Raw genomic sequence first — 25562 nt, 5'->3', positions numbered from 1 at the left:
TTAACCCCTGCCTGCAGGTCACGCTGCACAACTTCAACAAGCCCATTTTGCCAGGGACTTCGGGGGCAAGATAACTCATGAGTAGTCCCCTGCGCTTCCAGGAATTTCTCAAAATCCTCAGAAACAAATTCCCCGCCCCGGTCAGAAAACAGGTTCTTAATAGGTTTGTTAAAGTGCGTTTTTACCCAGTTGCAAAAAACCTTGTACTTCTCAAATGCTTGGGACTTCTCAGCTATTGCATAAGTCCAACAATATCTACTATACTGGTCTACGAGAGTAAGCCAGTACTTAGAACCTCCTAATGATGGTGGGAGTGGCCCAACTAAATCACAATGTACACGCTCAAATGGCTCAGTTACTTTCCTATCTGAGCACCTACCCTTGCGTGCAACCTTAATCTTATTCTTGCAACAGGATAGACACTGCATAAAGAATTTACATGGTTTTAAGTTGAGGCCATTGACAATACTCTTTGTCTTAATTACATCAGCAAAATTCAGGTGTCCCAGAATTCTGTGCGCCATGTGGACACACCCAGAATGTGGCCTTACATTCCTCAACCCCTGGCTTGACTGTGCTGCTCTGCAATTTATAGGCGATTGTGAGTAGGTGCGAAAATACAGTCTATATAAACCATCAGATTCCCGGGCATACAATAGACGTGTGTTCCCCTCGAAAAACTCACACATTGACTTTAAGAAACGCACAGTTATGCCTTGACGAGCAAAACACCTTACTGATAATAAATTGTCCATTGAGGGGCAGTAAATGCAGTTCACTATTGTAATGTTTAAAGAGTCAAGTTTAACAGTACCCCTGCCAAGCGACTGCAGGACTTGTGAATTGGCTAAATGTACATTACCAATTTCCTCTTCGAAAGAAATAAACAAGCTTCGATCATTGCAAACGTGCTGCGATGCTCCTGAGTCAATAACAAAAGACTTCCACTTGGCATCTTTAATTCTTTTACGATCTTTAGTCAGAGCGTGAAAAGCTTGCGGCTCGTTTCTGTCTTTACTATACGATGTCGGCTGCTGGGCTGACGACCGTGACTGATGAACAGAAACAGGCTTGGGAGTACTTTGCTTTCTTTTGGATCTGCAGTCCTTTGCAAAATGTCCTTGCTTATTGCAGAACCAACAACGCTTTGCAGCTTTAAATGCAGTTGTATCACCACAGGTTTGCATATGGCGTTCCTCATTCTTTCTGGAAACAGGAGTGCTTATGGCACAAGCCTCCCTTCTATCCAACTCGCCCATTAATCTTGCCGTTACCCCTTCCACAGTTAATTGTGCTGGTGGAACGGCAGATATCTGGCTAGCTATACCATCAAAGTCCTCATTAAGGGAACAAAGGATGATAAAAACATACTGAATATCAGGTACCTCCATGTCCCTTCGAATTAATTCGCCGCGTATTGCCTCCAGACGTCTCAAGTGTGCTGCCAAATCACCACCAGGCTGCAACTTCGTCTGGTACAACTGCTTGAAAAACGTCAATGCAGACGCTGACTCTTTTCTAACATGCACTGCTGCAAGACTGTCCCACATTTCTTTGGCAGTTTTCTTATTTCTTATATAGACTACTTGCTGGTCGCTGACTGCCAAATTAATTATTGCCCTGGCTTTTGCATCTCCTTTCGACCAAGCATTAGTTACAGGGTTAGGAGGGTCATCAGTTACATAGGTCCATACTTCTCTAGAGGTCAAAAGCGCCTCCACCCGAAAATACCATAAAATATAGTTCTCATCTGTTAGCTGTGGGAAGACCAGAGCCTTCTCAGCTTCTGGAACCCGGTCAACCATTCTGGAACTCTTCCAGACCCACAAAAACTACGCTAACAGGAGAAGGAGTTTTCAAACCTTTCTCAGAGTCCAAAAATATGCAGTCATCCACTCAGCAGCTGGGCCCATAACCAAAGATGTTGGCTTTTTGCAGTATAGTAACGCTGCAGAGGGGGGCGCGGGGGGCGCTGTGGGCTAAAGCCTCAGCGCCTAGGGCTTGCCGATCGAAAGGTCGGCAGTTCGAATCCCCGCGGCGGGGTGCGCTCCCGCTGCTCGGTCCCAGCGCCTGCCAACCTAGCAGTTCGAAAGCACCCCCGGGGGCAAGTAGATAAATAGGGACCGCTTACCAGCGGGAAGGTAAACGGCGTTCCGTGTGCGGCTCTGGCTCGCCAGAGCAGCGTTGTCACGCTGGCCACGTGACCCGGAAGTGTCTCCGGACAGCGCTGGCCCCCGGCCAATAAATGTGAGATGGGCGCACAAACCCCAGAGTCTGTCAAGACTGGCCCGTAAGGGCAGGGGTACCTTTACCTTTACCTTTTTAACGCTGCAGAGAGCTTGCTGGGGAGATCATGCATTAAAAAGAAAGGACTCAAAAATAACTTAAAGAAGGTTTTAATAAGAAAAACAAAAACTCCATTTACACTAAATACATCAACAAACCAGACCCAACCACCAACCCATCCCCCAGGGTAATGGGAGAGCTAGGTGCTGCTCCTTATATACTCTACCCAAATGCTGACACGCCTTAATCAAATAAACTCAGCAGCACCTGCTATGTTTCACAGCTGTAAAGCTGGGTCTCGTTAGTTTGCTCTGGCCCCTTAAAGACATACACATTGAGTGGAACAATGATGAACCTTTACATTTAAAGAAACCATTCAACAGGATGATGGGATTGTAATCCAACAACATCTGGAGGACCACAAGTTCCCCTCTGTCATGCCCATCTCCTAAAAGTACTTGAGCAAGCCATCACATCTTCAGCTAGAAAGAGCCCTGGAAGAGCAAGGAATTCAGCGCAGGAAAGCCTCTCTCATACTCTCTCTTATACTTCAGAATACAATGGAAAGCTGGCTAAATGAACAGCTAGAGCAACAGCAGAAGGATTCGGCTAATTCAGAGTCAATAAATCCAAGAGGCATGCTCGTTTATCATCAGATTACAGGACACCCACTGGATTTTGTTTCAGACAATCCAAGGTGGAATTAAGACGTTGCATGAGCAAAAACACAGGGCCGTTGCCTAAAAACCAGCCATGTGTCAAAAGACATTATAGGGGCAAATACAATTTACAGCACATCTTATTACTAAGGATGCAGAGCAGGCTGGGGCAGGACATAGGGGAAGCCGCACTAGAGTCTAGACCAGGGGTCGGCAACCTAAGGCCCAAGGGCCACAAGAGACCCATGGGGTCTGTTTAACCGGCCCATGGACCCCTGCTGCCTGCTTGGGGACCCCCACCGCTTGCTTGTTCGGCTCCTGTGCACAGAGCAGAGCAAGGACCACCTTCTGTGATGCTGGCCGGCTTCCCATTGGCTGCAGGAAGCTGCGCATGCCTCCTCCACACCGGGAGGAGCGCCGGAAATAGTGTTTTTGTGCACTCCAGCACACAGCAGCGTCTGCAGGACCGTGAACCGGCCCGAGCCACAAAAACTTTGCCGACCCCTGGTCTAGACATAATGCAGGAAGGCAAAGAGATGCTGTTTTGCACGTCGGTGCCTATTTTCTTGTGACATTTTCTCCTGCCTTCAGAAGTAACCAGGATCGCACATGCGACGAACCTCTTCGCAAAACACGCACTGATAGATTTCCTCCCGTCTCCATCGCAGTTCCGCAAATGCTTTCCCCCCTCTGCCTCATGCATAAAAATATTTTGCATTTTTTGAATTAAAAAAAAAAATCATCTTATTCTGGGAGTTATGAACTAAGCAGCCCTCTGCGTTCCACCCACACAAACACACACATTGTTCAATCCGGTTAGAACAAAATGGCGCAGCTGCTGCTTGATTGCAATGAACATTCACCCCATTCACTGAAATATGCATCGTGAATGCTTCAGTCGCTGAAGTTTACCCTCTCGGGGTCTCCATCTTGCCTACTTTTGTGCTGGCGCGACAAGAGAATTATCAGAAGATTAGCTCATAGCTAGCAAGACGAGGAGCATCAGTGCTCAGTACCTATTGGTCACATTTGCACTCTGCCTTTCCTATAAGGCAGGGGTAGCCCTTCAGATCTTGCTGGACTACAGCTCCCATGATCCTCCAGCCCTCATCTGCCCCAGCCAGCATCACCAGTGGTCTAGGATGATGGGAGTTGTAGTCCAGCAACACCTGCAGGGCCATGGGTTCCTCATACCTGGTGCAAGCTGACTCGCTATAAGACAGCTTCCTATGGCCCTAGCAAGGCTCTGAAGCAGCTCGGGCTGTGAGTGACAGGCTCAAGGTTGGACAGTGAGCTCCCTGTAAAGCAGAGAGCTGAGCCAAGCCAAAGCTCTGCACGCTACATCACCCAGCTCACACCATATTGTTTTATGTCACTGGAGGGAGCAGAACCCTAGCGTTGTTCTCCCTTGGGAGAGTGGTTTGTTGTTGTTTTAAGTACAGTCATACCTTGGATCCCGAACGCCCTGAGAGTCGAACGTTTTGGCTCCTGAATGCCGCAAACCCGGAAGTGAGTGTTCCAGTCTGCGAACCTTTTTTGGAACCCGAACGTCTGACGTGGCTTCCGATTGGCTGCAGGAGCTTCCTGCAGCCAATCGGAAGCTGCGCCTTGGTTTCCGAACGCTTTGGAAGTCGAACCGACTTCCAGAATGGAATCCATTCAACTTCTGAGGTACCACTGTAATTGCCTTTAGGTAACAGTTTGACTGCCAAAGGATCAGTCCTGTTCACTGCAGACAATTCTGGGTCATCTTCTCCAAGATCTCTAGAACTTGATTAACTATAGACCCCCTAGAACACACTCAAAGAGAAATTTAATCAACAACCACAACATTTCCTACCATCTCTACATTTCTCAGAAGCAGTGGGCAAGCTGTCCTTCAAGAAGTTGGCCCACAGTTACTGATCTTCAAATTGTGGAACCCCAATAACAGCCCCAGGGTTTTCCGCAACAGTTTGAAAGCCACTAATTTATTTTTATTTTTTAAGTTGACAAAGTAATGGTTATTAGCAATCACCACCAACCAAACCCTCCCCTCCCTGTAAATTATCTCCCCAGAAAAGCAGTCAACTCCACTCCCGATTTATACTCCAGACAGACTTTCTGGTTAATGTTTTTCCATTTGCAGTTTTCACCCTTGTTCCTAAAAGCGATAAATTCCCAGGAGGAAATTCTGCTGTAGAAGATTCAGAGTCTTAATTGCCTTCAAGGTGCCACAAGACTCTTGGCTGTGTCTCCCAAGGGCAGCCAACACCTCTCTTGTACTGACTTACTCCAAGCAAAGGGCTGATAAGACATGTTTCCTTTTGCGCTGAGCATGAATTTGACTTCTGGCAAACATCCCTGAATATAAATACATCCTATTCTCTCACCAAAAAAAGCCCAAAAAACATACTGGGGGAAGGGAGGGAGACACAGAGAAGCCTGCATTCCATCATAGCAAGCATATAAACCACCTTTGGTGCAACCAATTGTCTCTGAGCTCACAATAAAAGACTCTGTTTATACCAGCAGCATTCAATCTGTGTCCTCTGGAAGCCTAGTCGCCATTCCTAAGCAAGAAGATCAGCCATGCAGATGAAGGTTCTCAACAGAAATCTCTCTCTCTCTCTCTCTCTCTCTCTCTCTCTCTCACACACACACACACCCCTGGAGTACACAATTACAAAAGACACATTCTAGGTGTGCTCTCTCGGCCTGCAGACAGCAAAAGCAAAGTCCATGAGGTATGCAACATATGCACCGACCACTGCCCTAGAATGCTATCCCAAATCCTGGACTGCATAGGGATTCAGAAGATGATGTGCAAGGGACAAAATCAATGTACACGGAGCTGCCTCAACGCAAGGGAGCCTGAAGCCACCAATTTACATAGCCAGTTATCATGGGAGACGAACCCCCAATTCAGACATCCATTTCATTCCGTTATCATTCCATTCAGGCGTAATGCCAAAGCACGACTGCACCTCAGGTAATTTTGAGGAGATCAGTAAGTGTTTCTGACTTCTGTCGGCTTAACGGAAATGAAAAGCCTCCCCACCCAAAACAAAAATAGGCTAATGAAAATATTAAAAAGAAGGAGAAGGTTTGTTATGTGAAAGGATCTGTGTGAAAGCTCCAGCACAATACATTTTGGGGGGTGGGGAGGCAACTTTTTCCCGAGCCACGATTTTGCGCATGGATTCAGTCAATGGAACTCTGGTTCTAGTGGAAACTAAACAGATCCCTCCAAGCCTCAGGTCTCCCAACCCTGGCTCTGCTTTTACCAACCTGATGTACACCAGAAGTTTTGGACCACAACTCCCATCAACCTCAGCCACCACACACATACCCTATATACCGACTAACTCACTCCCGGCATATACGCTTCTGCAAGGCTGATATAGGGTTGGTCCAGGCTTTCCTGACAGCTTCAGAATTCCAACCTCTGATGTACCCGCTAATGATATAAAACCCCACAGAAATTCTGAAGGTTGTACCTGTGTCCCAGACCCTTATATAAGGATTACAGTCACCAAAACAGAACATCTAGTTGCCATTTGGGGTCCAGATGGCTCGAAAGTCGTATTTTTTTAATACGGCTTTTCAGGTCCTGAAATTCATTCCGATTGCGCAGATAAAGTACAACAGATAGAATTCCACAGGATGCGTTGCTAGTATGCGAAAAAGTGTCAAGAAAATGTTCCTAGCACCTGGCAAACTTTGAATGCTGGCGACTGGTATTCAGAAGAAATACCAGCCTCTGCCTAATGGCTAGTAGCCTTATCTCCCATGAATTTGTACAATCTTCCTTTAAAGCCATCTAAGTTGGCAACCCCAAGGGACACGGGTGGCGCTGTGGGTAAAACCTCAGCGCCTAGGAGTTGCCAATCGTCAGGTCGGCGGTTCGAATCCCCGCGGCAGGGTGCGCTCCCGTTGCTCGGTCCCAGCGCCTGCCAACCTAGCAGTTCGAAAGCACCCCCGGGTGCAAGTAGATAAATAGGGACCACTTACTAGCGGGAAGGTAAACGGCGTTTCCATGTGCTGCGCTGGCTCGCCAGATGCAGCTTGTCACGCTAGCCACGTGACCCGGAAGTGTCTGCGGACAGCGCTGGCCCCCGGCCTCTTAAGTGAGATGGGCGCATAACCCTAGAGTCGAACACAACTGGCCTGTACGGGCAGGGGTACCTTTACCTTTACTTAAGTTGGCAACCCCAGGGAGGCAGATTTGGCTTGGGGGCTTCCAACTGCCGACCTCCATCTAAAAAGGCATCCAGTGTCTCTAATGCCAGCAATTGCTTAGGACAGGCTTCCTCTTCAGAACCACTGAGTCTTAAACTAGACTCTGATCTTGCACAAAAGGTCCATGTACAATTTAATAGCTTGAACTTTTATCTGCTGTGATTTTTACTGCCTTGGCCATTATGGCTAATAATATAACACCAGGGAATTTGGATGCGGAATTGCGTTGGCATTATCTGCAGAGCAGCAACACCCAAAAGGCTCCTGCAAGATTATACGTTAGCAGAAGCAATCTTTGCCCTCCAGATTGGGCACATAAAAAGCTGATTAGATAACTTTTTTTTAAGGACCAAGGACTGAGTGCCAAGCACCAACTATTGGAACTTTATATATGCAACAAAATATGCTTGATCAGGCTCAATTTCATATCTCTCTATGCACATGAAACTGAGAAAACATTATGCCCAGCTAAATCTGCAACCACCAGACTTTAAGAACCACTATCAACCTGCCTGCACTTTGAGGTCACCATCCAAATCCCTACGCACACGTCTACCTGCAAAAACACTAAGAGCCAGATTGGCATAGTATTTGGAGCATCAGACTAGGACCTGGGTTCGAATCCCCATTGATTACAATGGGACACCATCCCAGTGTCTTTTCTATCCAGTATCTACATTCTTCATGTGCCTCCTCCATGAGAGGTCTTGCGGATAGCAACACAAGAACGGGCCTTTTCTGTGGTGGCTCCCCGTTTGTGGAATGCTCTCCCCAGGGAGGTTTGGCTGGCACCGTCATTACATATCTTTAGGCACCAGGAGAAAATGTTCCTCAAGACCCTGAGCCCTGTCTTGGCTGGGAAGGGCGGGGTATAAATAAAAATTATTTATTTATTATTATTATTATTATTATTATTATTATTATTATTATTATTCGACTAGCTGTTTGGCTGATTAACTTTCTATGGCATTTTAAATGTATTGGGGTTGCTGGTTTGTTTTGTTTTATGTATTTTGTGTTTCCATTTTCTATTTTTATGTTGTGAGCTGGCCTGGCATCTTCTGCTAAGGGGCACTATACAAATTTAATTAATAATTATAGTAATAATAATAATGCATTCCCATGTGTCTTCCTCACAAAAACCACCCCAATACCCAAGAAGTACCTGTTCCTATTAATTTTGTTGCCGTGTTAGTTTCACCGTTCTGAGAAGGCAAAGTTGTCACCCAACCCTCTCGCCCTACTGGATTTACGTTTCAGCAAACAAACAGCAGCTTACAAATCTCCTCCCAGGATCCTATGGTCCCTTCCAACCTAAGGGTGTGTAAACGTACCTCCACTATCAGCTTTTTGGAATCATAGGATCGTAGCGTTCGAAGGGACCCTGTGGGTCATCTAGTCCAACCCCCTGCAATGCAGGGATCTTTTGCCCAACACGGGGCTTGAACTCGCAGCCCCTGATATTCAGAGCCTCATGCTCTAGCAAATGAGCTATCCCAGCTTGGCCTGATCATTTCCCCCCCAAAATACACCCACGCTTTCCTACCACACATCTGGAAATGCACATTGCCCGGGAGATGGAAGATGTGCAGATGTGAGCAGCTTCTGCCTTCACCTACACAGAATGGAAAGGGAGCAACAAGAAGAGGTGGGAAAAGAAGTAAGCAAAGCGAGCACAATATAGCTCCCTATTGATTGGTAAGGGGGAGGAGCAAGGAAATCAGCGCCAAGTCTTCTGCATGTACACACACACACACAAGCACTCCTGTTTCCTTGGCTCATGATTCTTGCCTGCCATTCCTCTGTTCCCAGTCTCTGTTCCAGCCCCGAATTCACTCCCTAAATGGCATGCCACTCACTGGTGTGGTGATTTTATAAGCTTGCATTGGGTGCCCACTGCCACCAGGCAAAGCCCCTTTCCTAGATCTACCCCACAATATCTCAATGGTGTTTTTTTTGTTTTAAAGCAAAAGCTTAAACAGTACACTAATGGAAGGACAGAATCATTTATCCCTCCGTTTGCGCACACGGGCATCCAAATCCACACAACCATCGCAAAACACGGGTTGTGGCACATCTGGGTGGCAACACTCGCTTCGCCAACCAAAAGGCGCTCTGTCAATGCCCATGTCAACAACACCTGCTGCGGAAGACTACATGGGTCGACCGGGAAGCATTTCTGTGCAATTGCTGGTACAAGCCGTTCTTCCTGGGGAAGCCCATATATTAGTTCACATACATGCACACACATACACATGCCCATTGTTTCTTTCATATGATTCATTAAGTACACCAGCTTCCTTAGAGGAACGGAGTTCCTGGAAAAGAGGAGATTTAAACTATGTGGAGCATTTCTCTCTCCTATTTGCACACGTGCTATAGGAAGCACACAGCCTTCCAAGCCCTCCCGGCTCATCTCAAGGGAAACAATGGAAAAGATGCTACTCCTCTCCCACCTCGCGATTCACTTACCTGTGCAGTCATAAAGAGGCCGCTCACCTGGCTCGCCACCCGCCCCTTTCCTTCCTAGCTTTCACTCCAAAGCCCCTGGCTTTGCTAGGAAGCAGAACCTGTTATTGACAAAGGAGCATGCAGCAAGCCCCGTTCTAACTCTGCATTTCGCGTTTTGTTTTATTTATTTATTTGCATTTTTGATTTGGGAAGGCCGGCTTTATCCAGAGTGGGGGGCGGGGAGTGCAGAGCTCGTCGGAGGGAAACCCCCACGGGACCCCCTGTCCCTCCCCCCACCCCTGGCTTTGCATTTCCACACCGAAGGAACTGGAGCTCAAAGACTTTCGCTCCCAGCAGCTTTGTTGGCAAGATACCACCCTGATCCCCCCAATCGAGATGATGCGATAACAGTTAGCTTTCGTTCAAGTCCCAATCTCTCTCTGCAGAAAGGGAAACACGCATTTCTCTTTCTTTCTCTCTCTCCCCCCCCCCCCGCAACGTCGCCTACCGTGCCCATGCAATGCTTTTTTTTTTGCAAGGCAACCTCAGCCACAGAAAAGCCTTCGTTGCCCCCTTCCTCTCCTGCCCCCCACCCTGGTTCCCTCCCCCTCTTCTCCCCACCCAATTTGCAAAAATAAAGAGAGAGAAAGGGCGGGGGTGGGGGGAAGGGACGACTTCCCTGTTTTGCAAACCGGAATGCAAAGCGGGCAGGGACAAAGAGTGCTGGGGAGACGCTCCAAAACATGACACGCACATCACACACACACACACCCCGGAAACACGCGTGCATCGCTCAGCCCCGCTCTCTCTCTCTCTCTGCCGGCGCCCGGCTTACCTCTTCTTCAGAAAGTCCATAGACCGGCTCCACCAACCCAGTCGCCATGGGTCCGGAGGGCTGCGGAGGAGGGGGCCCCTCGGGCAGCGAGGCGAAAGCCGGCCAACGAAAGGAAAGCAACGGCGGACGGGTGTCCCTGCAAGGCAAGCGATGCACCGCCAAGCACGACAAGAACAGAAGCAGCCTCGCAGCTTTCTCCCTTCCAGCAAGAGTCAGGCGGCCAGATCCAGGTGGGGCGGGGGCTAGGGAAAGTGCGGCTTTCCTTTTTCCCCGGCCACCCACAAGAGAGGGAAAGGAGGACGTGGGAGCGCGGGGTGCAAATATGCAGCTGTTTCTCCTCTTCCACCCGAGCTGCGGGAGTGGTGGGAGGAAGCGACGGAACCACCGGGGACTCGAACCCGCGACCTGAAGGTTCCCCTCCTTCCTGCTTCTGCGCCCGGGCTTGGAACGGTTCTATTGCAGCCGCTGGCGAGCCGCGCGCAATCAAGAGCGGGGGGAAAAACCCTTTCCTTGAGCTCCGGAGCTAAGAGAAAGCAGGGGGCGGAGCTCCCAAGCAAGTCGCGGAGGGGGGGCGGGCAGAGAGCCCCGCCCGGGCCAATCGAAAGCGCTATCAATAATGAGAGGCGGAGCTTGGAGGAACCAGTGGGGTAGGTTGCCTCGTTTCCCACCCCCAACTACTGTACATACAGCTCTCGCTTTTGGATTTCTTCTGTTTTTCCTTTCTGAAGAGTTTGGACTCGCGAAGGTTCAAAGGAAGGAAAAGGTGGCCAGGGATTTAACGCAAAGCTTTGGGCTGCGGGGGAGGGGAAGGTGCGGGGTTTGCAGACCGGAAGGCGCGTGGGATACATTTCCAAATTTTGCACTTTTGGTAAGATTGTTGCCAGGATACTCTCTCTCTCTCTCTCTCTCTCTCTATATATATATATATATAATTTTTAGATTAGATTTTCCACAATGAGAACAAAAACCACAAAGCAGAATGATACACAAAAACAGAAAGAAAAGAAAGAAAAATACATCAATGAACGAAAAAAAAAGGGGGAAAGAACAATAAACAGATAAACAATAACAACAAACTTAATTCTTTACAAATCCAACCTTTTAAACATCTTGGTTGACTTCCTCTAGTTCCTCCCTTCTGAGTTTCCTTGTAGTTGAAGGTAACAGCTTTCCCGTATCATTATTAAACTAAAACAATTTCCAGTTATAGCCCATCTTATTCACATTTCTTAATATTCTAAATCCCATTTATTTCATTATAATTTAGTTTAATCCTAGGCCTATTCGTTCCCGGATACAATATAAATGTGCATCTGAGAAACATGGTTAGGCTCCCCTCCTGTAAACGGGGGTCGTGCGGGCGTTTTGCTTTGTTCTTAAGTAGAAGCAGCAATTGCTCTGTTTCATTTTTTTATTGTTGCGCGTCCTTTATTTACACGAGCACACGGTTTCTCATTCCAACACACGCGCGCGCGCGCCCTCGGTACGCATACGGCGCACGTTCGCCTTCCCGAGGCGGACTCCAGAGGAGAAGGCGCCTCCCAATGGCCACGGTGAGCAATTGCAAGCTCTAGCTCCGGAAAGGTGAAATTCTCTCATTTTTTCTAAAGGAAAATTAATGCAAAACCAGATAGGTGTAATCATGATTGTAAAAGCAAGTAGTTTGGGCTGATCTAGGAGGGCTGATCTCTTTTGTTTTTAAGCTTTGGGCTCTGTGGGGCTTTGTTTACACGGCATATTTATCAGGTCGGCAAATCTCTTCGGTTCGGTTTAAAACACCTTGTTCCTCCTGCGCTCCAATGTTTGAGTTAGAAACAAAGAAGGATGGTGTTTGAACGACAAACAAGTTCCGCTGCCGTGTGTTTGCTTTTCAGTCTGTTAAAACACTTTTATTCACAATATTCATTGGGCCAACAAAACCTTTATTTTGGACACACGCTCGCATTGCGGTGTACACTGCAAACACCTTCACTGATCACTAACTTTCAGGAATCTCATTGTCATGCTTTTGTTTGAGGTTGACTGCGCTGAGATTATACGTGGGAAGAAGGAGGGAGCACAATGACATTTATTTCTTTTTTGCGGGAAACTGGATTCCAAAAGCACCAGAGAGCAAAACTGGTGATTCATCCCTATTATAGAAAGCAATTTCCTCACCTTTTCTAAAAACCAGGGATGGGAAGCTTCTGTGTCCCTAGGGACCACTCTGTTCTCCAAACAGGAATGGAACAGAAGGGTGTTGCAAACCCATCCCCCTTTCTAGATATCTTTGTCTGTCTTGAGAGACAATGCAGTGAACCTCCAGGGGTGATGTCAAACCACTGGAATCACAGCTCCTGCTGTGGCTGCAGAGTAACCCATAACTGCTGCCTCCCACATTGTTTTTGCTGCATTTGCAGGACCAAAGTGACCACTCTGGGGCACAAGCCTAGGCAGTGTGTGGAGGTCCTGGGATGCCCAGACAACAAGAACCCCCTCTCGGCCTCACTGATGTGCTCCAAAGGAAAGCAGAGCAATACATTCGGCACCTGCAGGAGTTGACACAAGGCACCATCCAACCTGTTGCCTTTGTCCATGGAGTTTGGGAAAATTGGGAAAGGAGTACGACAAGGCTGTATATTGTCTCCCTGCTTATTTAACTTACATGCAGAATTCATCATGCGAAAGGCTGGGCTGGATGAATCCCAGGCCAGAATTAAGATTGCCAGAAGAAATATCAACAACCTCAGATATGCAGATGACACAACCTTGATGGCAGAAAGTGAGGAGGAGTTAAAGAACCTTTTAATGAGGGTGAAAGAGGAGAGCGCAAGATATGGTCTGAAGCTCAACATCAGAAAAACTAAGATCGTGGCCACTGGTCCCATCACCTCCTGGCAAATAGAAGGGGAAGAAATGGAGGCAGTGAGAGACTTTACAGTGGTGCCTCGCAAGACGAAATTAATCCGTTCCGCGAGTCTCTTCGTCTTGCGGTTTTTTCGTCTTGCGAAACACGGCTATTAGTGGCTTACCGGCTATTAGCGGCTTTAAGAAAAAGGAAACAAACTCACAAGAACTCGCAAGACGTTTCGTCTTGAGAAGCAAGCCCATAGGGAAATTCGTCTTGCGGAACGACTCAAAAAACGAAAAACTCTTTCGTCTTGCGCGTTTTTCGTCTTGCGAGGCATTCGTCTTGCGAGGTACCACTGTACTTTCTTAGGCTCCATGATTACTGCAGATGGTAACAGCAGTCACGAAATTAAAAGACGCCTGCTTCTTGGGAGAAAAGCAATGACAAACCTAGACAGCATCTTAAAAAGCAGAGACATCACCTTGCCAACAAAGGTCCGTATAGTTAAAGCTATGGTTTTCCCAGTAGTGATGTATGGAAGTGAGAGCTGGACCATCAAGAAGGCTGATCGCCGAAGAATGGATGCTTTTGAATTATGGTGCTGGTGGAGACTCTTGAGAGTCCCATGGACTGCAAGAAGATCAAACCTCTCCATTCTTAAGGAAATCAGCCCTGAGTGCTCACTGGAAGGACAGATCCTGAAGCTGAGGCTCCAATACTTTGGCCACCTCATGAGAAGAGAAGACTCCCTTGAAAAGACCCTTATGTTGGGGAAGATTGAGGGTACAAGGAGAAGGGGACGACAGAGGACGAGATGGTTGGACAGTGTTCTCGAAGCTACCAGCATGAGTTTGACCAAACTGTGGGAGGCAGTGGAAGACAGGAGTGCCTAGTGTGCTCTGGTCCATGGGGTCACGAAGAGTCGGACACGACTAAATGACTAAACAACAACCATCCAACCACCTTAAGGACTGCACTCCAGATATGTGTAGGGTTTACTCTTTAACCTATTCTTCTCCCAAAGTTTGGTGAGCATTTGCCTTACTGTTAGATAACTTGCGGTCTTCAGCGAGCCTCAGGTCGGTGATGCACTAGGTATGGAGGACCTGCAGTTGGAGTCAAAGTCCCACCAGCCCTAGAGAACATGGCCAATGACCAGGGATGATGGAAGCTGAGTGGCTGCAGGTTGCCTATCCCAGACATAACATGAGAAGAGCTTTACTGAATAACATCCCCTTTCCCACCACAGCATCCAGCACATTGACTCTGAAATACGCAAGCAGAATTTGCATTTCTATTTATAACTGCCATGGGTTAACACTGCAATCCTACACCTGCTAAGCCTCACTGAACACAATGGAACTTACTTCTGAGTAGACATGCTAAATATTGTGCTTTGAGCTGGCAGCTAAACCTGCCCTTTGTCAACTTGTCTAATCTCTTTTTAAAGCTATTTAAAATAGCCCTAAAGCCTATAAGTTCATTGTGCTTTGTTTCAACAAATGCTTCCTTTTAACTGACTTGTTGACACTGGTTTCTAGTATTATGAATGAGTGTAAGAGAGAGAGTTTATTTTTCTTCACACTGCATATTTTTCTATATCTATTTCACGTCCCCACTTAGGCTACACTCCTATTATGCACTTACCTGAGAGTAAAGCCCCATTTAATACAGTGGGATTTAACTTCCAAGTAAACATGCCCAAGATAAGAACATAAGAAGAGCCTGTTGGATCAGGCCAATGGCCTGAATAGTCCGGCATCCTATTCTTAAAGTGGCCAGCAAGAAACCCTCAAGCACACGAGCACTTTTCCCTCCTGCAGTTCCCAGCAATGGTACTCAGAAGTTACTGCCTGCCACCAAAAGGCATACTTTTCTTCTCCCTTCCTCAGTCTCTTCCCCAGCTAAGGTTTATGTAATCCAGGTGAAAGGGACATGGGTGGCACTGTGGTCTAAACCACTGAGCCTCTTGGGCTAGCTGATCAGAAGGTTGGCAGTTTGAATCCCCGCGACGGGGTGAGCTCCTGTTGCTCTGTCCTAGCTCCTGCCAAGCTAGCAGTTTGAAAACACACCAGTGCAAGTAGATAAATAGGTACCACTGTGGTGGGAAGGTAAATGATGTTTCTGTGCACTCTGGTTTCCATCACGGTGTCCCATTGCACCAGAAGCGGTTTAGTCATGCTGGCCAAGTGTCCCAGAAAGCTGTCTGTGGACAAACACTGGCTCCCTCGGCCTGAAGGCGAGATGACTGGACTTAACCATGCAGGGGTCCTTTACCTATGTAATCCAGGTAAGACAAAAGGAACAGACTTCAGTATGAGGCAGATATTCTCGGTGTGTTTCAGTGGCATAGCAACCTCCACCGGAGCCTGGGACAGAGCTTTTTTAAAGAGATCACCCAAAGTTGTTGAGCTTTGGTTAGGTAAAGGTAAAGGTAAAGGTACCCCTGCCCGAACGGGCCAGTCTTGACAGACTCTGGGGTTGTGCGCCCATCTCACATCTATTGGCCGGGGGCCAGCGCTGTCCGAAGACACTTCCGGGTCACGTGGCCAGCGTGACAACGCTGCTCTGGCGAGCCAGAGCCGCACACGGAACGCCGTTTACCTTCCCGCTGGTAAGCGGTACCTATTTATCTACTTGCCCCCGGGGGTGCTTTCGAACTGCTAGGTGGGCAGGCGCTGGGACCGAGCAGCGGGAGCGCACCCCGCCGCGGGGATTCGAACCGCCGACCTTTCGATCGGCAAGCCCTAGGCGCTGAGGCTTTAGCCCACAGCGCCACCCGCGTCCCCTAAAGGTAAAGGTAAAGGTACCCCTGCCCGAACGGGCCAGTCTTGACAGACTCTGGGGTTGTGCGCCCATCTCACATCTATTGGCCGGGGGCCAGCGCTGTTAGGAGAGCCACCAAAATTGTGTCACTGTGCAGCTCCAGTGCCACCCTTCAACCTCCTAGCCCCAGCCCCTGCCTTCCTACACTACTGGTGTGTTCACATTCCTGCCTTAGAGTGCAGTGAAGCTGTTTACCCCAGTGTGTTTTCCAGCCTTCCCCCCTCCAGCTGCTCACATCAGCATGACTTCCTTATTGTCAGATTTGGTTCTGTTTCTGTTCACACCAGGGGTGTTGGCAGGATGGTGCCACAATTTAAGGAGGATACAGAAAAGCTGGAATGTGTGCAGAGGAGGGCGACCAAGATGAACAAGGGTCTGGAAACCAAGCGTTATGAGCAATGGTTGAGTGAGCTGAGTATGTTTAGCCTGGCAAAGAAAACACTGAGAGGAGATAGGATAGCTGAGAATGGAGCAAGCTTGTTTTCTCCTGCTCTAGAGTCTAGGACCTGAACCAATTATTTCAAGTTACAAGAAAAGAGATTCTGAGTAAACATCAGGAAGACCATTGTGACGGTAAGTGCTGCTCAACAGTGCAACAGGAAGTGGTGGACTCTCCTTCCTTGGAGGTTTTTAAGTAGAGTTTAGATAGCCATCTGTCATGGATGCTTCAGCTGAGATTCCTGCATTTCAGGGGGTCGGACTAGATGACCCTCGGGGTCCCTTCCAACTGTACAGTCCACAGCTTGGGAACGTTCGTGATAATATGAACAGCATTGGAATAAAAAAGAGCAATGGTGTGTTGCTTGCTTCTCGCCTTTGCTTGTCACCCAAGAGAAATGGAAGCCTGTCAATTGAAAAGCTGAATTTCATAGCTATTGATAGACATGCTTCCATGAATTAGCCTGTTTTTAAAAATTTTGCATTTGAAGGGTAAGAATGTGACGATTCACCAAAACCACAGAGAGGCTGAAAGAGAGAAGTGCATGATTGCTTCACATATAGACATAGGGAGAGGCAAGGAGGGAGATACACAGTTTCTCTGTTGTCCCTCACCCCATTTTCCAATGTCCTCTGTAACAGGATGGGATAGAATTTCCTGCAGAAAGGTGGAATGTCTCTGACTGATGAATGGGTCTACGATACAAATGCAGAAAAATTAGCTCTCTCTTGCACACACCAGCTGGGTGATTGGCTGGCTGGTGCCTCAGCACCTCATTCATCACAGAGATCACTGGTTTATTTTCTTGCTGGGACTACATGCATAATTCCTCTTTAGATATTATATTTAGGGTAATGGATGGCGCTGGAGTGAATACAGGCCCGCCGTTGCCTTGTGCGGCACTGCTGACATCCACGCTGGTGATTGATGGCAGGTCTACGAGGACCTCGGGTGACTTGCATCCTTTCCTTCACCAGAAGCCCATTAAGTATTCACAGTTTCCAGGCAGAAATCAGATGGGATATAAACTCCAGGGGAGTAAACAAGCACCATGAAGCATGCGGGAAGTACAGAGGTGACATGTCTGTCCAGAGTTCGCTCTGAGGATGACCCTTCTTGTGAGAGAGACAGCGGAACTGCAGCCCTGTTTATTTCTGCTCCTTCTCTCCCTTTGACCATGATCTCCTCCTGGACAGACTTGGTGGGATGGACTTTATTACAGTGGTTCCATTCTGTGGTTCCCTGGCATACCTGGTGGTCAGTCCCAATGGCATAGTCATAGGGAATAGTCAGACAGTCCAAACAGCCAGGTCCAATACAATGAGCAACGTCCAAAGTACAATCCGTAAGGTCAGGTTTCTGCCGCTGCAGAAGATCCAGGTTGGGAACACCTGTCAGGGACTGTGCTGAGTGTTGGGGTGCTGCCATGCTGTTGTTGGGATGCTGCCAGGAATCAGGGGCAATTGGCAGGCCCCCAGTTGGCTCCGGACGATCACCGGTCTCCCGTGGAACAGCATCAGTCAGTCAGCGACACGAGCCTCAGATGCATGCACGCTCTGTCAGCAGAGTGTGTAAATCTCCACAATGGAAGAGGCGGACAGAACGATGTGCAAGCATAACATACAGCATTTTATTCAGCATAGTTCAGGAACAAAGGAAAACATGTCTGCTTGCCTTCGTGTCCAGCAAAACAGCAGTATAGCAAAAGCAACATACAACAGAAGTTCCCAGTGAGTGCTGGAAGTAAACACGCATGTGACACACAACAGCCTGTTCCCTTTTAAGGTGGAACGGAACTATATCCTAACACTGAGGAGGGATGGTGGGAGCCACCACCTCGCCCTGATCCTGAATCTTCCCAGGAACAGGAGGACAGCGTTGATTTGTATCAGTGGTTTGCAGGGGGGCATAGTTCAGAATGCAGAAGCTGGGAAACACTGGATGGGGAACAGCAAGAAGAAGAAGAAGAAGAAGAAGAAGAAGAAGAAGAAGAAGAAGAAACACTGGGAGAGCGAGGGTTAACAGATTCACAGTCGTTGGACAGCATGCCTCCACCGCCCTCCCCAAAGTCGAGAAGAGCTCAAAAAGTCCCAGAGCAGAAAGCGCAGAGGGTACAAGCTCAGATTACAAGACGTAGGAGTGACGTAGATTAATAGGGCTGGGAGCACCGTCATTTCTAGCGAGACACAATCTGTTGTCTCTCACTGTGATTATTAAAGAATCTAACTGGTAAGATGTTCCTTTTTTTACTTATTTACTGCTGCACGGGGGAGGAAGCTGATTCCCTGAAGCTTGAAAACACCTGGGGACAGTCCAGAAGTCCCGTGGAGTCCCACAAGCAGTCAAACCGTGGTCCATCAACAGAGAAAGTTTAGCAGATACAATCTCTCTACCTTGCTTCACTTTTATCCTTCCCATATTAGATTGCTGTGCCTGAGTTTGCTCCAGCTGAGCAGCTGTGTCTTTCCACTGTGATCCTCACCTGCCCTGAGCCTAATCCAGCTGTGTGACCATGTCATACCTTCTCCCAGACCTAGCAAGCCCCATGATCTCCACCTGGTCCACTAATGAGCGGGGCTGTGTTCCCTTGCGTGCCTCAGTCTCCTGGCAGTGTACTTCCTGCTGTCCCTGGTGCCTCAGAGCCTGCCATGTTCACGGGCGCACCTCTGGTTCTGGTGGTGTGTCCCCCTCCCCTGGCTCCCCTGAAATGTTGGCTGCTCTTGCAATGTTCTCTGATGTTCCACAAGAACCTTCTAAGTCCCCAACTCTCCCCTTCCCCAGATTTTAGGAATAACTATAGGCAAAAGAGACATGGACTGGAAATAGAGGGTTAGTCCATCACACTGGACATCTGGCTTGTTATCTTCCCAGTCCCCAACCCTCCCTCCACATAGGAGGGAACTTTGTCTTTGTATTTTTAATGCAAACCTACCAAACTTGCACTTCCTGAAGCAACACATGTACCAAAATGCAGCTGTCCTTTGAAAAATCTGCACTTCTCTAAATTTTGTGATGCAGTTCTCCAAACCCTGCCACCCCATCAAAATATGTAGGGAAAATGCACATATTTAGAGAAATTGCACACAAAATGCACACATTTTAATGAAATTAACATACAAAACCTTGCTGGAGAAGATCGCTTGCAAAAAAATATCCAAACTAGGCAAAAATGAATAAAAAATGTATTCAAATTTTCATGCAAAAATTAAATAAATTGCAAATGGATGCTGAAATGGGAAGAACAGGATTTAAGAAAAAGAACAACACCAGAAATGGATATTGACAGATCCATATGTCCACATCATGGCAGAGAGGCTGAAGCTCTTAACCGAGGGGTCAGCAGACCTTTTTAGCAGGGGACTGGTCCAATGTCCCTCTGACCTTGTGGGGGGCTGGACTATATTTTTTTTTGGGGGGATGAGCGAATTCCTATGCCCCACAAATAACCCAGACATGCCTTTTAAATAAAAGGACACATTCTATTAATGTAAAAACACGCTGATTCCCGGACCGTCCACGGGTCGGATTTAGAAGGCGATTGGGCCAGATCCGGCCCCCAGGCCTTAGTTTGCCTACCCATGTCTTAACCCATTCCAGTTACCTTCCGTAAAACTGTTAAAGGCCCATAATCCTGAGCAACTTAGTGCAATAGTTACCCAATTTCAAATAACCTTTGAAATTATAATGACACAACTGAGCATATGCCAGTGCAACCATTTGTGTGCCATGCATACAGTTCTGGATCAAGTCATCCCACATTGCACCAAGAAACAAAGTGACTCATCTCTTTCCTGCCATGTCAGAACTGGTGAAAGTAGAAAATGCTGACACGGGTATTTCGTGTCTCAAGAGAAGGGTTAGCAATGAGTCATTATGATTATGCTATGAGTGATTTGCCCATTTTTTTGGGGGGGGAATGTAACCAGATGGGGGATGGGGTAATTTTTTAACTATTTAGTAAGTGGCACTGTGGTCTAAACCGCCAATCAGAAGGTCGGCGGTTCGAATCCCCACGACGGGATGAGCTTCCGTTGCTCGGTCCCTGCTCCTGCCAACCTAGCAGTTCGAAAGCACATCAAAGTGCAAGTAGATCAATAGGTACTGCTGTGGTGGAAAGGTAAATGGCGTTTCCATGTGCTGCTCTGCTTCGCCAGAAGTGGCTTAGTCATGCTGGCCACATGACCTGGAAGCTGTACGCTGGCTCCCTTGGCCAGTAAAGCGAGATGAGCGTCACAACCCCAGAGTCGTCTGCGACTGGACCTAACGGTCAGGGGTCCCTTTACCTAAGATTTTTTAAGGAATTAAGAAATCCAATTACTCCATAGTGATAGGGATATGATAACATTATCATTAATATTTATTAGTCAACATGGCCAACTCTGCTCTATAAGTACTGTATTTTTCGCTCTATAAGACGCACCAGACCACAAGACACACCTAGTTTTTGGAGGAGGAAAACAAGAAAAAAAATATTCTGAATCTCAGAAGCCAGAACAGCAAGAGGGATCGCTGCACAGTGAAAGTAGCAATCCCTCTTGGTGTTCTGGCTTCTGGGATAGCTGCGCAGCCTGCATTCGCTCCATAAGACGCACACACATTTCCTTTACTTTTTAGGAGGGAAAAAGTGAGTCTTATAGAGCAAAAAATACAGTATTTCATTCATAGTTGGTTTAATTCTAAACAGACCTCTTCTAAGATCTCTGTTTCCCAGAATTTCAGCCTACCCCCAGCCACAGATATTGTGGAGACCAATATATTTGCTCTGCTTTGAAAGCTTATGGCAGGTATTATTATTTTTAAAGTGTCAAAGCACTGGAGGTTTCAAGCTGGCAATCTGTTATCTCCAAACAATACCCATTAAAAACAAAAGTCTCAACATGAACAGTTTCCCAGTGCTGAGCAATTCTGAGCAGCAATCTGCTGGCAACTCATGAATGCCACAGTATGCTAGTTGAAACAGTAGCGGAAGGTTATCCAAACAACAGTGGGAAAATTTGTTCCTAGTTCGGATTTTGACTGCAATGTTGCTTGTTCCCTTCAGGATGCAGGCACTGAGCATGCCGTGGGAAGCTTGCAAGCAAAACACATGACTTCTTCGGCAGCAGCGGATCTGTGGTCACGGTGAAAGAAAGCAACGAAGTTCCCCCCATATCAAATGTTTAATTTGTTTGTTTTTAAAGCTGGGGGAAGGGATAAAAAGAGGGGCACAGTCAGTGACGAAGCTGCATGCTCTGGCACCGTGGGGGGTGCGGAGAGCGGGCAGGGGCGTGGCATGCCGCTTGTGGAGGCGTGGTGCACCCCTTGTGGGGGTGTGATACCCACCACAGTGGGGGGGGTGCGTGGCGCGTGCCCGGGGGGGTACCACCCTCCCCGATGGTGCTGGGGCGTTGCACTCCCCCCACCCCCCATTCCTCTGCTGGTGGGCATAGTTGTACAAGACTACAGAGAGGCCTTACTTCTAACCTCAAGGCATATCCCATGTGAAGCCAGCACGGTTCCACAGCATTGAGGAGGGGAATATGCTTGGACATGCTCAGAGATACTCTTATTACTGCTTAACATTCCCACTGCTCCATATTTATGGCCTCGGTCCAGTATACCTGAAGGAGCATCTCCACCCCCATCGTTCTGCCCAGACACTGAGGTCCAGTGCTGAGGGCCTTCTGGCGGTTCCCTCACTATGAGAAGCCAAGTTACAGGGAACCAGGCAGAAGGCCTTCTCAGTAGTGGCACCTGCCCTGTGGAACGCCCTCCCACCAAATGTCAACTGCCAACAACTACCAAATGTCAAAGAGAACAACAACTACCAGACATTTAGAAGACATCTGAAGGCAGCCCTGTTTAGGGAAGCTTTTAATGTTTGATGTATTTTAATATTCTGTTGGAAGCCGCCCAGAGTGGCTGGGAAAACCCTGCCAGATGGGCGGGGTATAAATAAATTACTATTACTATTATTATTATTATTATTATTATTATTATTATTATTATTATTACCACAGCCTTTGATTCAAACAGAAATCAGGCATGGCTCTGACTCCATGGCTTCCCTGCCTGCGGCCTTGATTCCAGCTTCCAGCTCACATAACTCAAACTCTGCCTTTGTCTTTCTAATTATCAGAGAGCTGAGGAAGGAGGCGGGACTCCCCTTTGATCTCTGGCACAGAGCCACTTCCTTTGTTACCTTAATGACCCATACTCAGGGGGCCATTACCTCACCAGGAAGCTGGCTTGGCTATTCCAGGAATTTGAATCCTTGCTTAGATTTTAACATTAGCTGTATCCAGGAATAAGAAGGGTCTCAGCATACAGCTTACTCCCAGCCGGACTCATAACAATAGCATTTCCCCCTTCCTGGTTGTATGGAAAACTGTACCCAAAATGCCTACATGACCATCATGAGAAATCAAGATATATTTGCTTGTAAACACCTTCTCAGATCCCAGTAATCACATAAAAATAGATATGAGCTGATACGTACATTAAAAATAACAATAACAACAACAATAATAATTTATTTATACCCCGCCCATACCCCTGGGCCTCGGCACTGGACCTCAGTGTCTGGGCAGAACAATGGGGGTAGAGATGCTCCTTCAGGCATACTGGACTGAGGCCGTTTAGGGCTTTAAAGGTCAGCACCAACACTTTGAATTGTGCTCGGAAACTTTATGGGAGAAGCAAGACCCTTTTGTGGTGTTAATGCTGTAGACCCCTTCATTGTACGGTCAGGTTATATATGTGTGTAAATAAACCATATATCATAAAGACAACACAGTCTCTGCTGTAAGGTAAAAGACCCCCTCAATGGTTAGGTCCTGTCAAAAGGAAACATGAACCCTGGGTAAGGGCCTGGAACCCCTGCTTGGAGATTGGAGTGGGGTACAACATGTTCTCGAAGCTACAAACATGAGTCTGACCAAACTGCGGGAGGCAGTGGAAGACAGGAGTGCCTGGCGTGCTCTGGTCCATGGGGTCACGAAGAGTCGGACACGACTAAACGACGAAACAACAACAACAACACAACATTATATTTAAAAAGTACAATCTCCTTGATAGAGGCTTCCAGGTGGGTGGGCATGTCCCCATCAGTCACAAAATGACATTTGATGAGCACGGGACACCTAGACAGAACAGAAAGCAGAAACAGCAATCTTTGAAATACAAGTTTAACTTTCAGTAACGTACTTGCAAAAGCAACCCCATTCTGGACTCTGTTTTGGATGGAAACAGCCAAAAGGAGTTGAGATATATACTGATTATGGACACAGCATTTTCTGATGCAAACATGGAGTGTCCCTGCAAATTGTAGCGTTTGCACTTGCAGAGGGCAGTCTGCAAAAGGGAGTTGCTTAAGTATTCCCCAACTCTCTGGAGTCCCTCTTCCTGTCTGTTTGATCCCCACTTGGTTCCATAACTGGATATGGAGCAGGGGAAGCCTAGAGATGGGGAGATTGCTGGGAAGAACAAACAGGTGGTGAGAGGCTTGGATGACTCTCTCATACAGATTGTCCCCTGCAAAAACCCACCTTCCACATTGCAGGAAATACGTGTTTGCAAGTCAGAATGTAGACCTTACGTTGCTGAGCCCTCCTATAGAGGAAGCAGTGCTCCCTCTTAAATACTTAACTGTTCATAATACTTAACGTCCATAATTAAGATACATTAGATACATGAAGCAAATTGCAAAGGTGTTGACCTGGGTATACGTGTATTTATATATACACATCTGAACTAGTGATATAGTACAGGATAAATCAAATTAACAAGGTGTGAGCACTGTGGATAATGGGGATGCCAAAATCTGGGGAAGAATCTGGGGCTGGGAAAAGATTACAATACATCATCCGGGTTTGTGCAATACTGTGGAAGAACACATGTGAGCCAGATGCTGTACTGGCAGGTGGCCTTTTGGAAACTGCCAATAATTCTTAGCCAGATGCTCTACAGCCAAAGACTTGACCAGCTCTTTCAACTCAAAATGTAGCCTCTTTTGCTTCCATAGATCCAGGCTGTGTGCATCTCATCTCTTTGTCCGCTGTCTGTGCCCATTTTCCTTCATGCATACCTCTCAGATCCTGATTACCCTCCCGCACCCTCCTTTCAACTGCCCAAGGCCTTCATTCTTCTTAACCCATCCAATTTCTGTGACCCATGCCAAAGCCCCTGACCTTTGTGGCTACTTCTTTTAGTCCAGGGTGCTTGGAGGAAACATCTCTCAGTCTGAAGGCCTCTTTCCCTTATGAGCAACCTTCTGCGGAATGGATGGCAGGGATGGGTAGAACCAAGGGCAAAAGAGTTCAGGGCAACAGGTGCGACTAGGCTTGCCATATGTCAGGAAAATCCCTGACATGTCCTGGTTTTCGGGTGTAAAAATGGTGTCTGGGGGGGAATCTTGCTGAATCGGCAAAATGTCAGGGAAAACCTGGATGTATGGCAACGTGATGAAAAAAAGCTCCAAAAGCTTAAAATCACTATCTTCGGGGGGTTCCCTAAATTTTTTTTTGTGGCAACCCTAGGTATGACCCTTCTACACAAGGTTGCAATCCATCTGCATGCCTCTCTGTAGTCTTGAGGAGCCAGCGTGGTGCAGTGGTTAAGAGTGGTGGACTCGTAATCTGGTGAACCGGGTTCGCTTCCCTGCTCCTCCACATGCAGCTGCTGGGTGACGTTGGGCTAGTCACACTTCTTTGAAGTCTCTCAGCCCCACTCACCTCACAGAGTGTTTGTTGTGGGGGAGGAAGGGAAAGGAGATTGTTAGCCACTTTGAGACTCCTGAAGGGGAGTGAAAGGCGGGATATCAAATCCAAACTCCTCCTCCTCCTCCTCCTCTTCCTCCTCCTCTTCCTCCTCCTCTTCTTGTATAGCTGTGCCCCTCTTTTTATTCCACACCCCAGCTTTAAAAACAAACAAACAAACAAACAAACATACATACATACATACATACATACAAACAAACAAACAAACAAACAAATTAAACATTTGATAGGGGAGAAACTTTGTTGCTTTCCATCACTA

The 25562-nt window shown here is 47.4% G+C and overlaps 1 protein-coding gene across 3 annotated transcripts in view; it reads right to left on the bottom strand.

Annotated features, from left to right (window-relative positions):
• Window positions 1-10945, bottom strand: part of NEDD4L (NEDD4 like E3 ubiquitin protein ligase) — a 250903-nt gene extending 239958 nt beyond the window's left edge. For 2 of the 3 annotated variants that reach the window (XM_082241798.1, XM_082241799.1), the window contains exon 1: window positions 10453-10944. In XM_082241798.1, the coding sequence (XP_082097924.1) occupies window positions 10453-10500 (48 nt within the window). In that variant the 5' untranslated portion in view covers window positions 10501-10944. Of the gene's footprint in view, window positions 1-10452 lie in introns of all 3 variants that reach the window. The other variant, XM_082241797.1, reaches the window with a different exon arrangement.
• Between the last annotated feature and the right edge of the window lie 14617 nt (window positions 10946-25562).

The sequence above is a fragment of the Podarcis vaucheri genome (assembly GCF_965113315.1).
Source record: "Podarcis vaucheri genome assembly, chromosome: 11".
In the NCBI taxonomy this organism is placed as follows: domain Eukaryota; kingdom Metazoa; phylum Chordata; class Lepidosauria; order Squamata; family Lacertidae; genus Podarcis; species Podarcis vaucheri.
The sequence above is the reverse complement of the archived record's forward strand: the minus strand, read 5'-3'. Positions and strand labels throughout refer to the sequence as shown.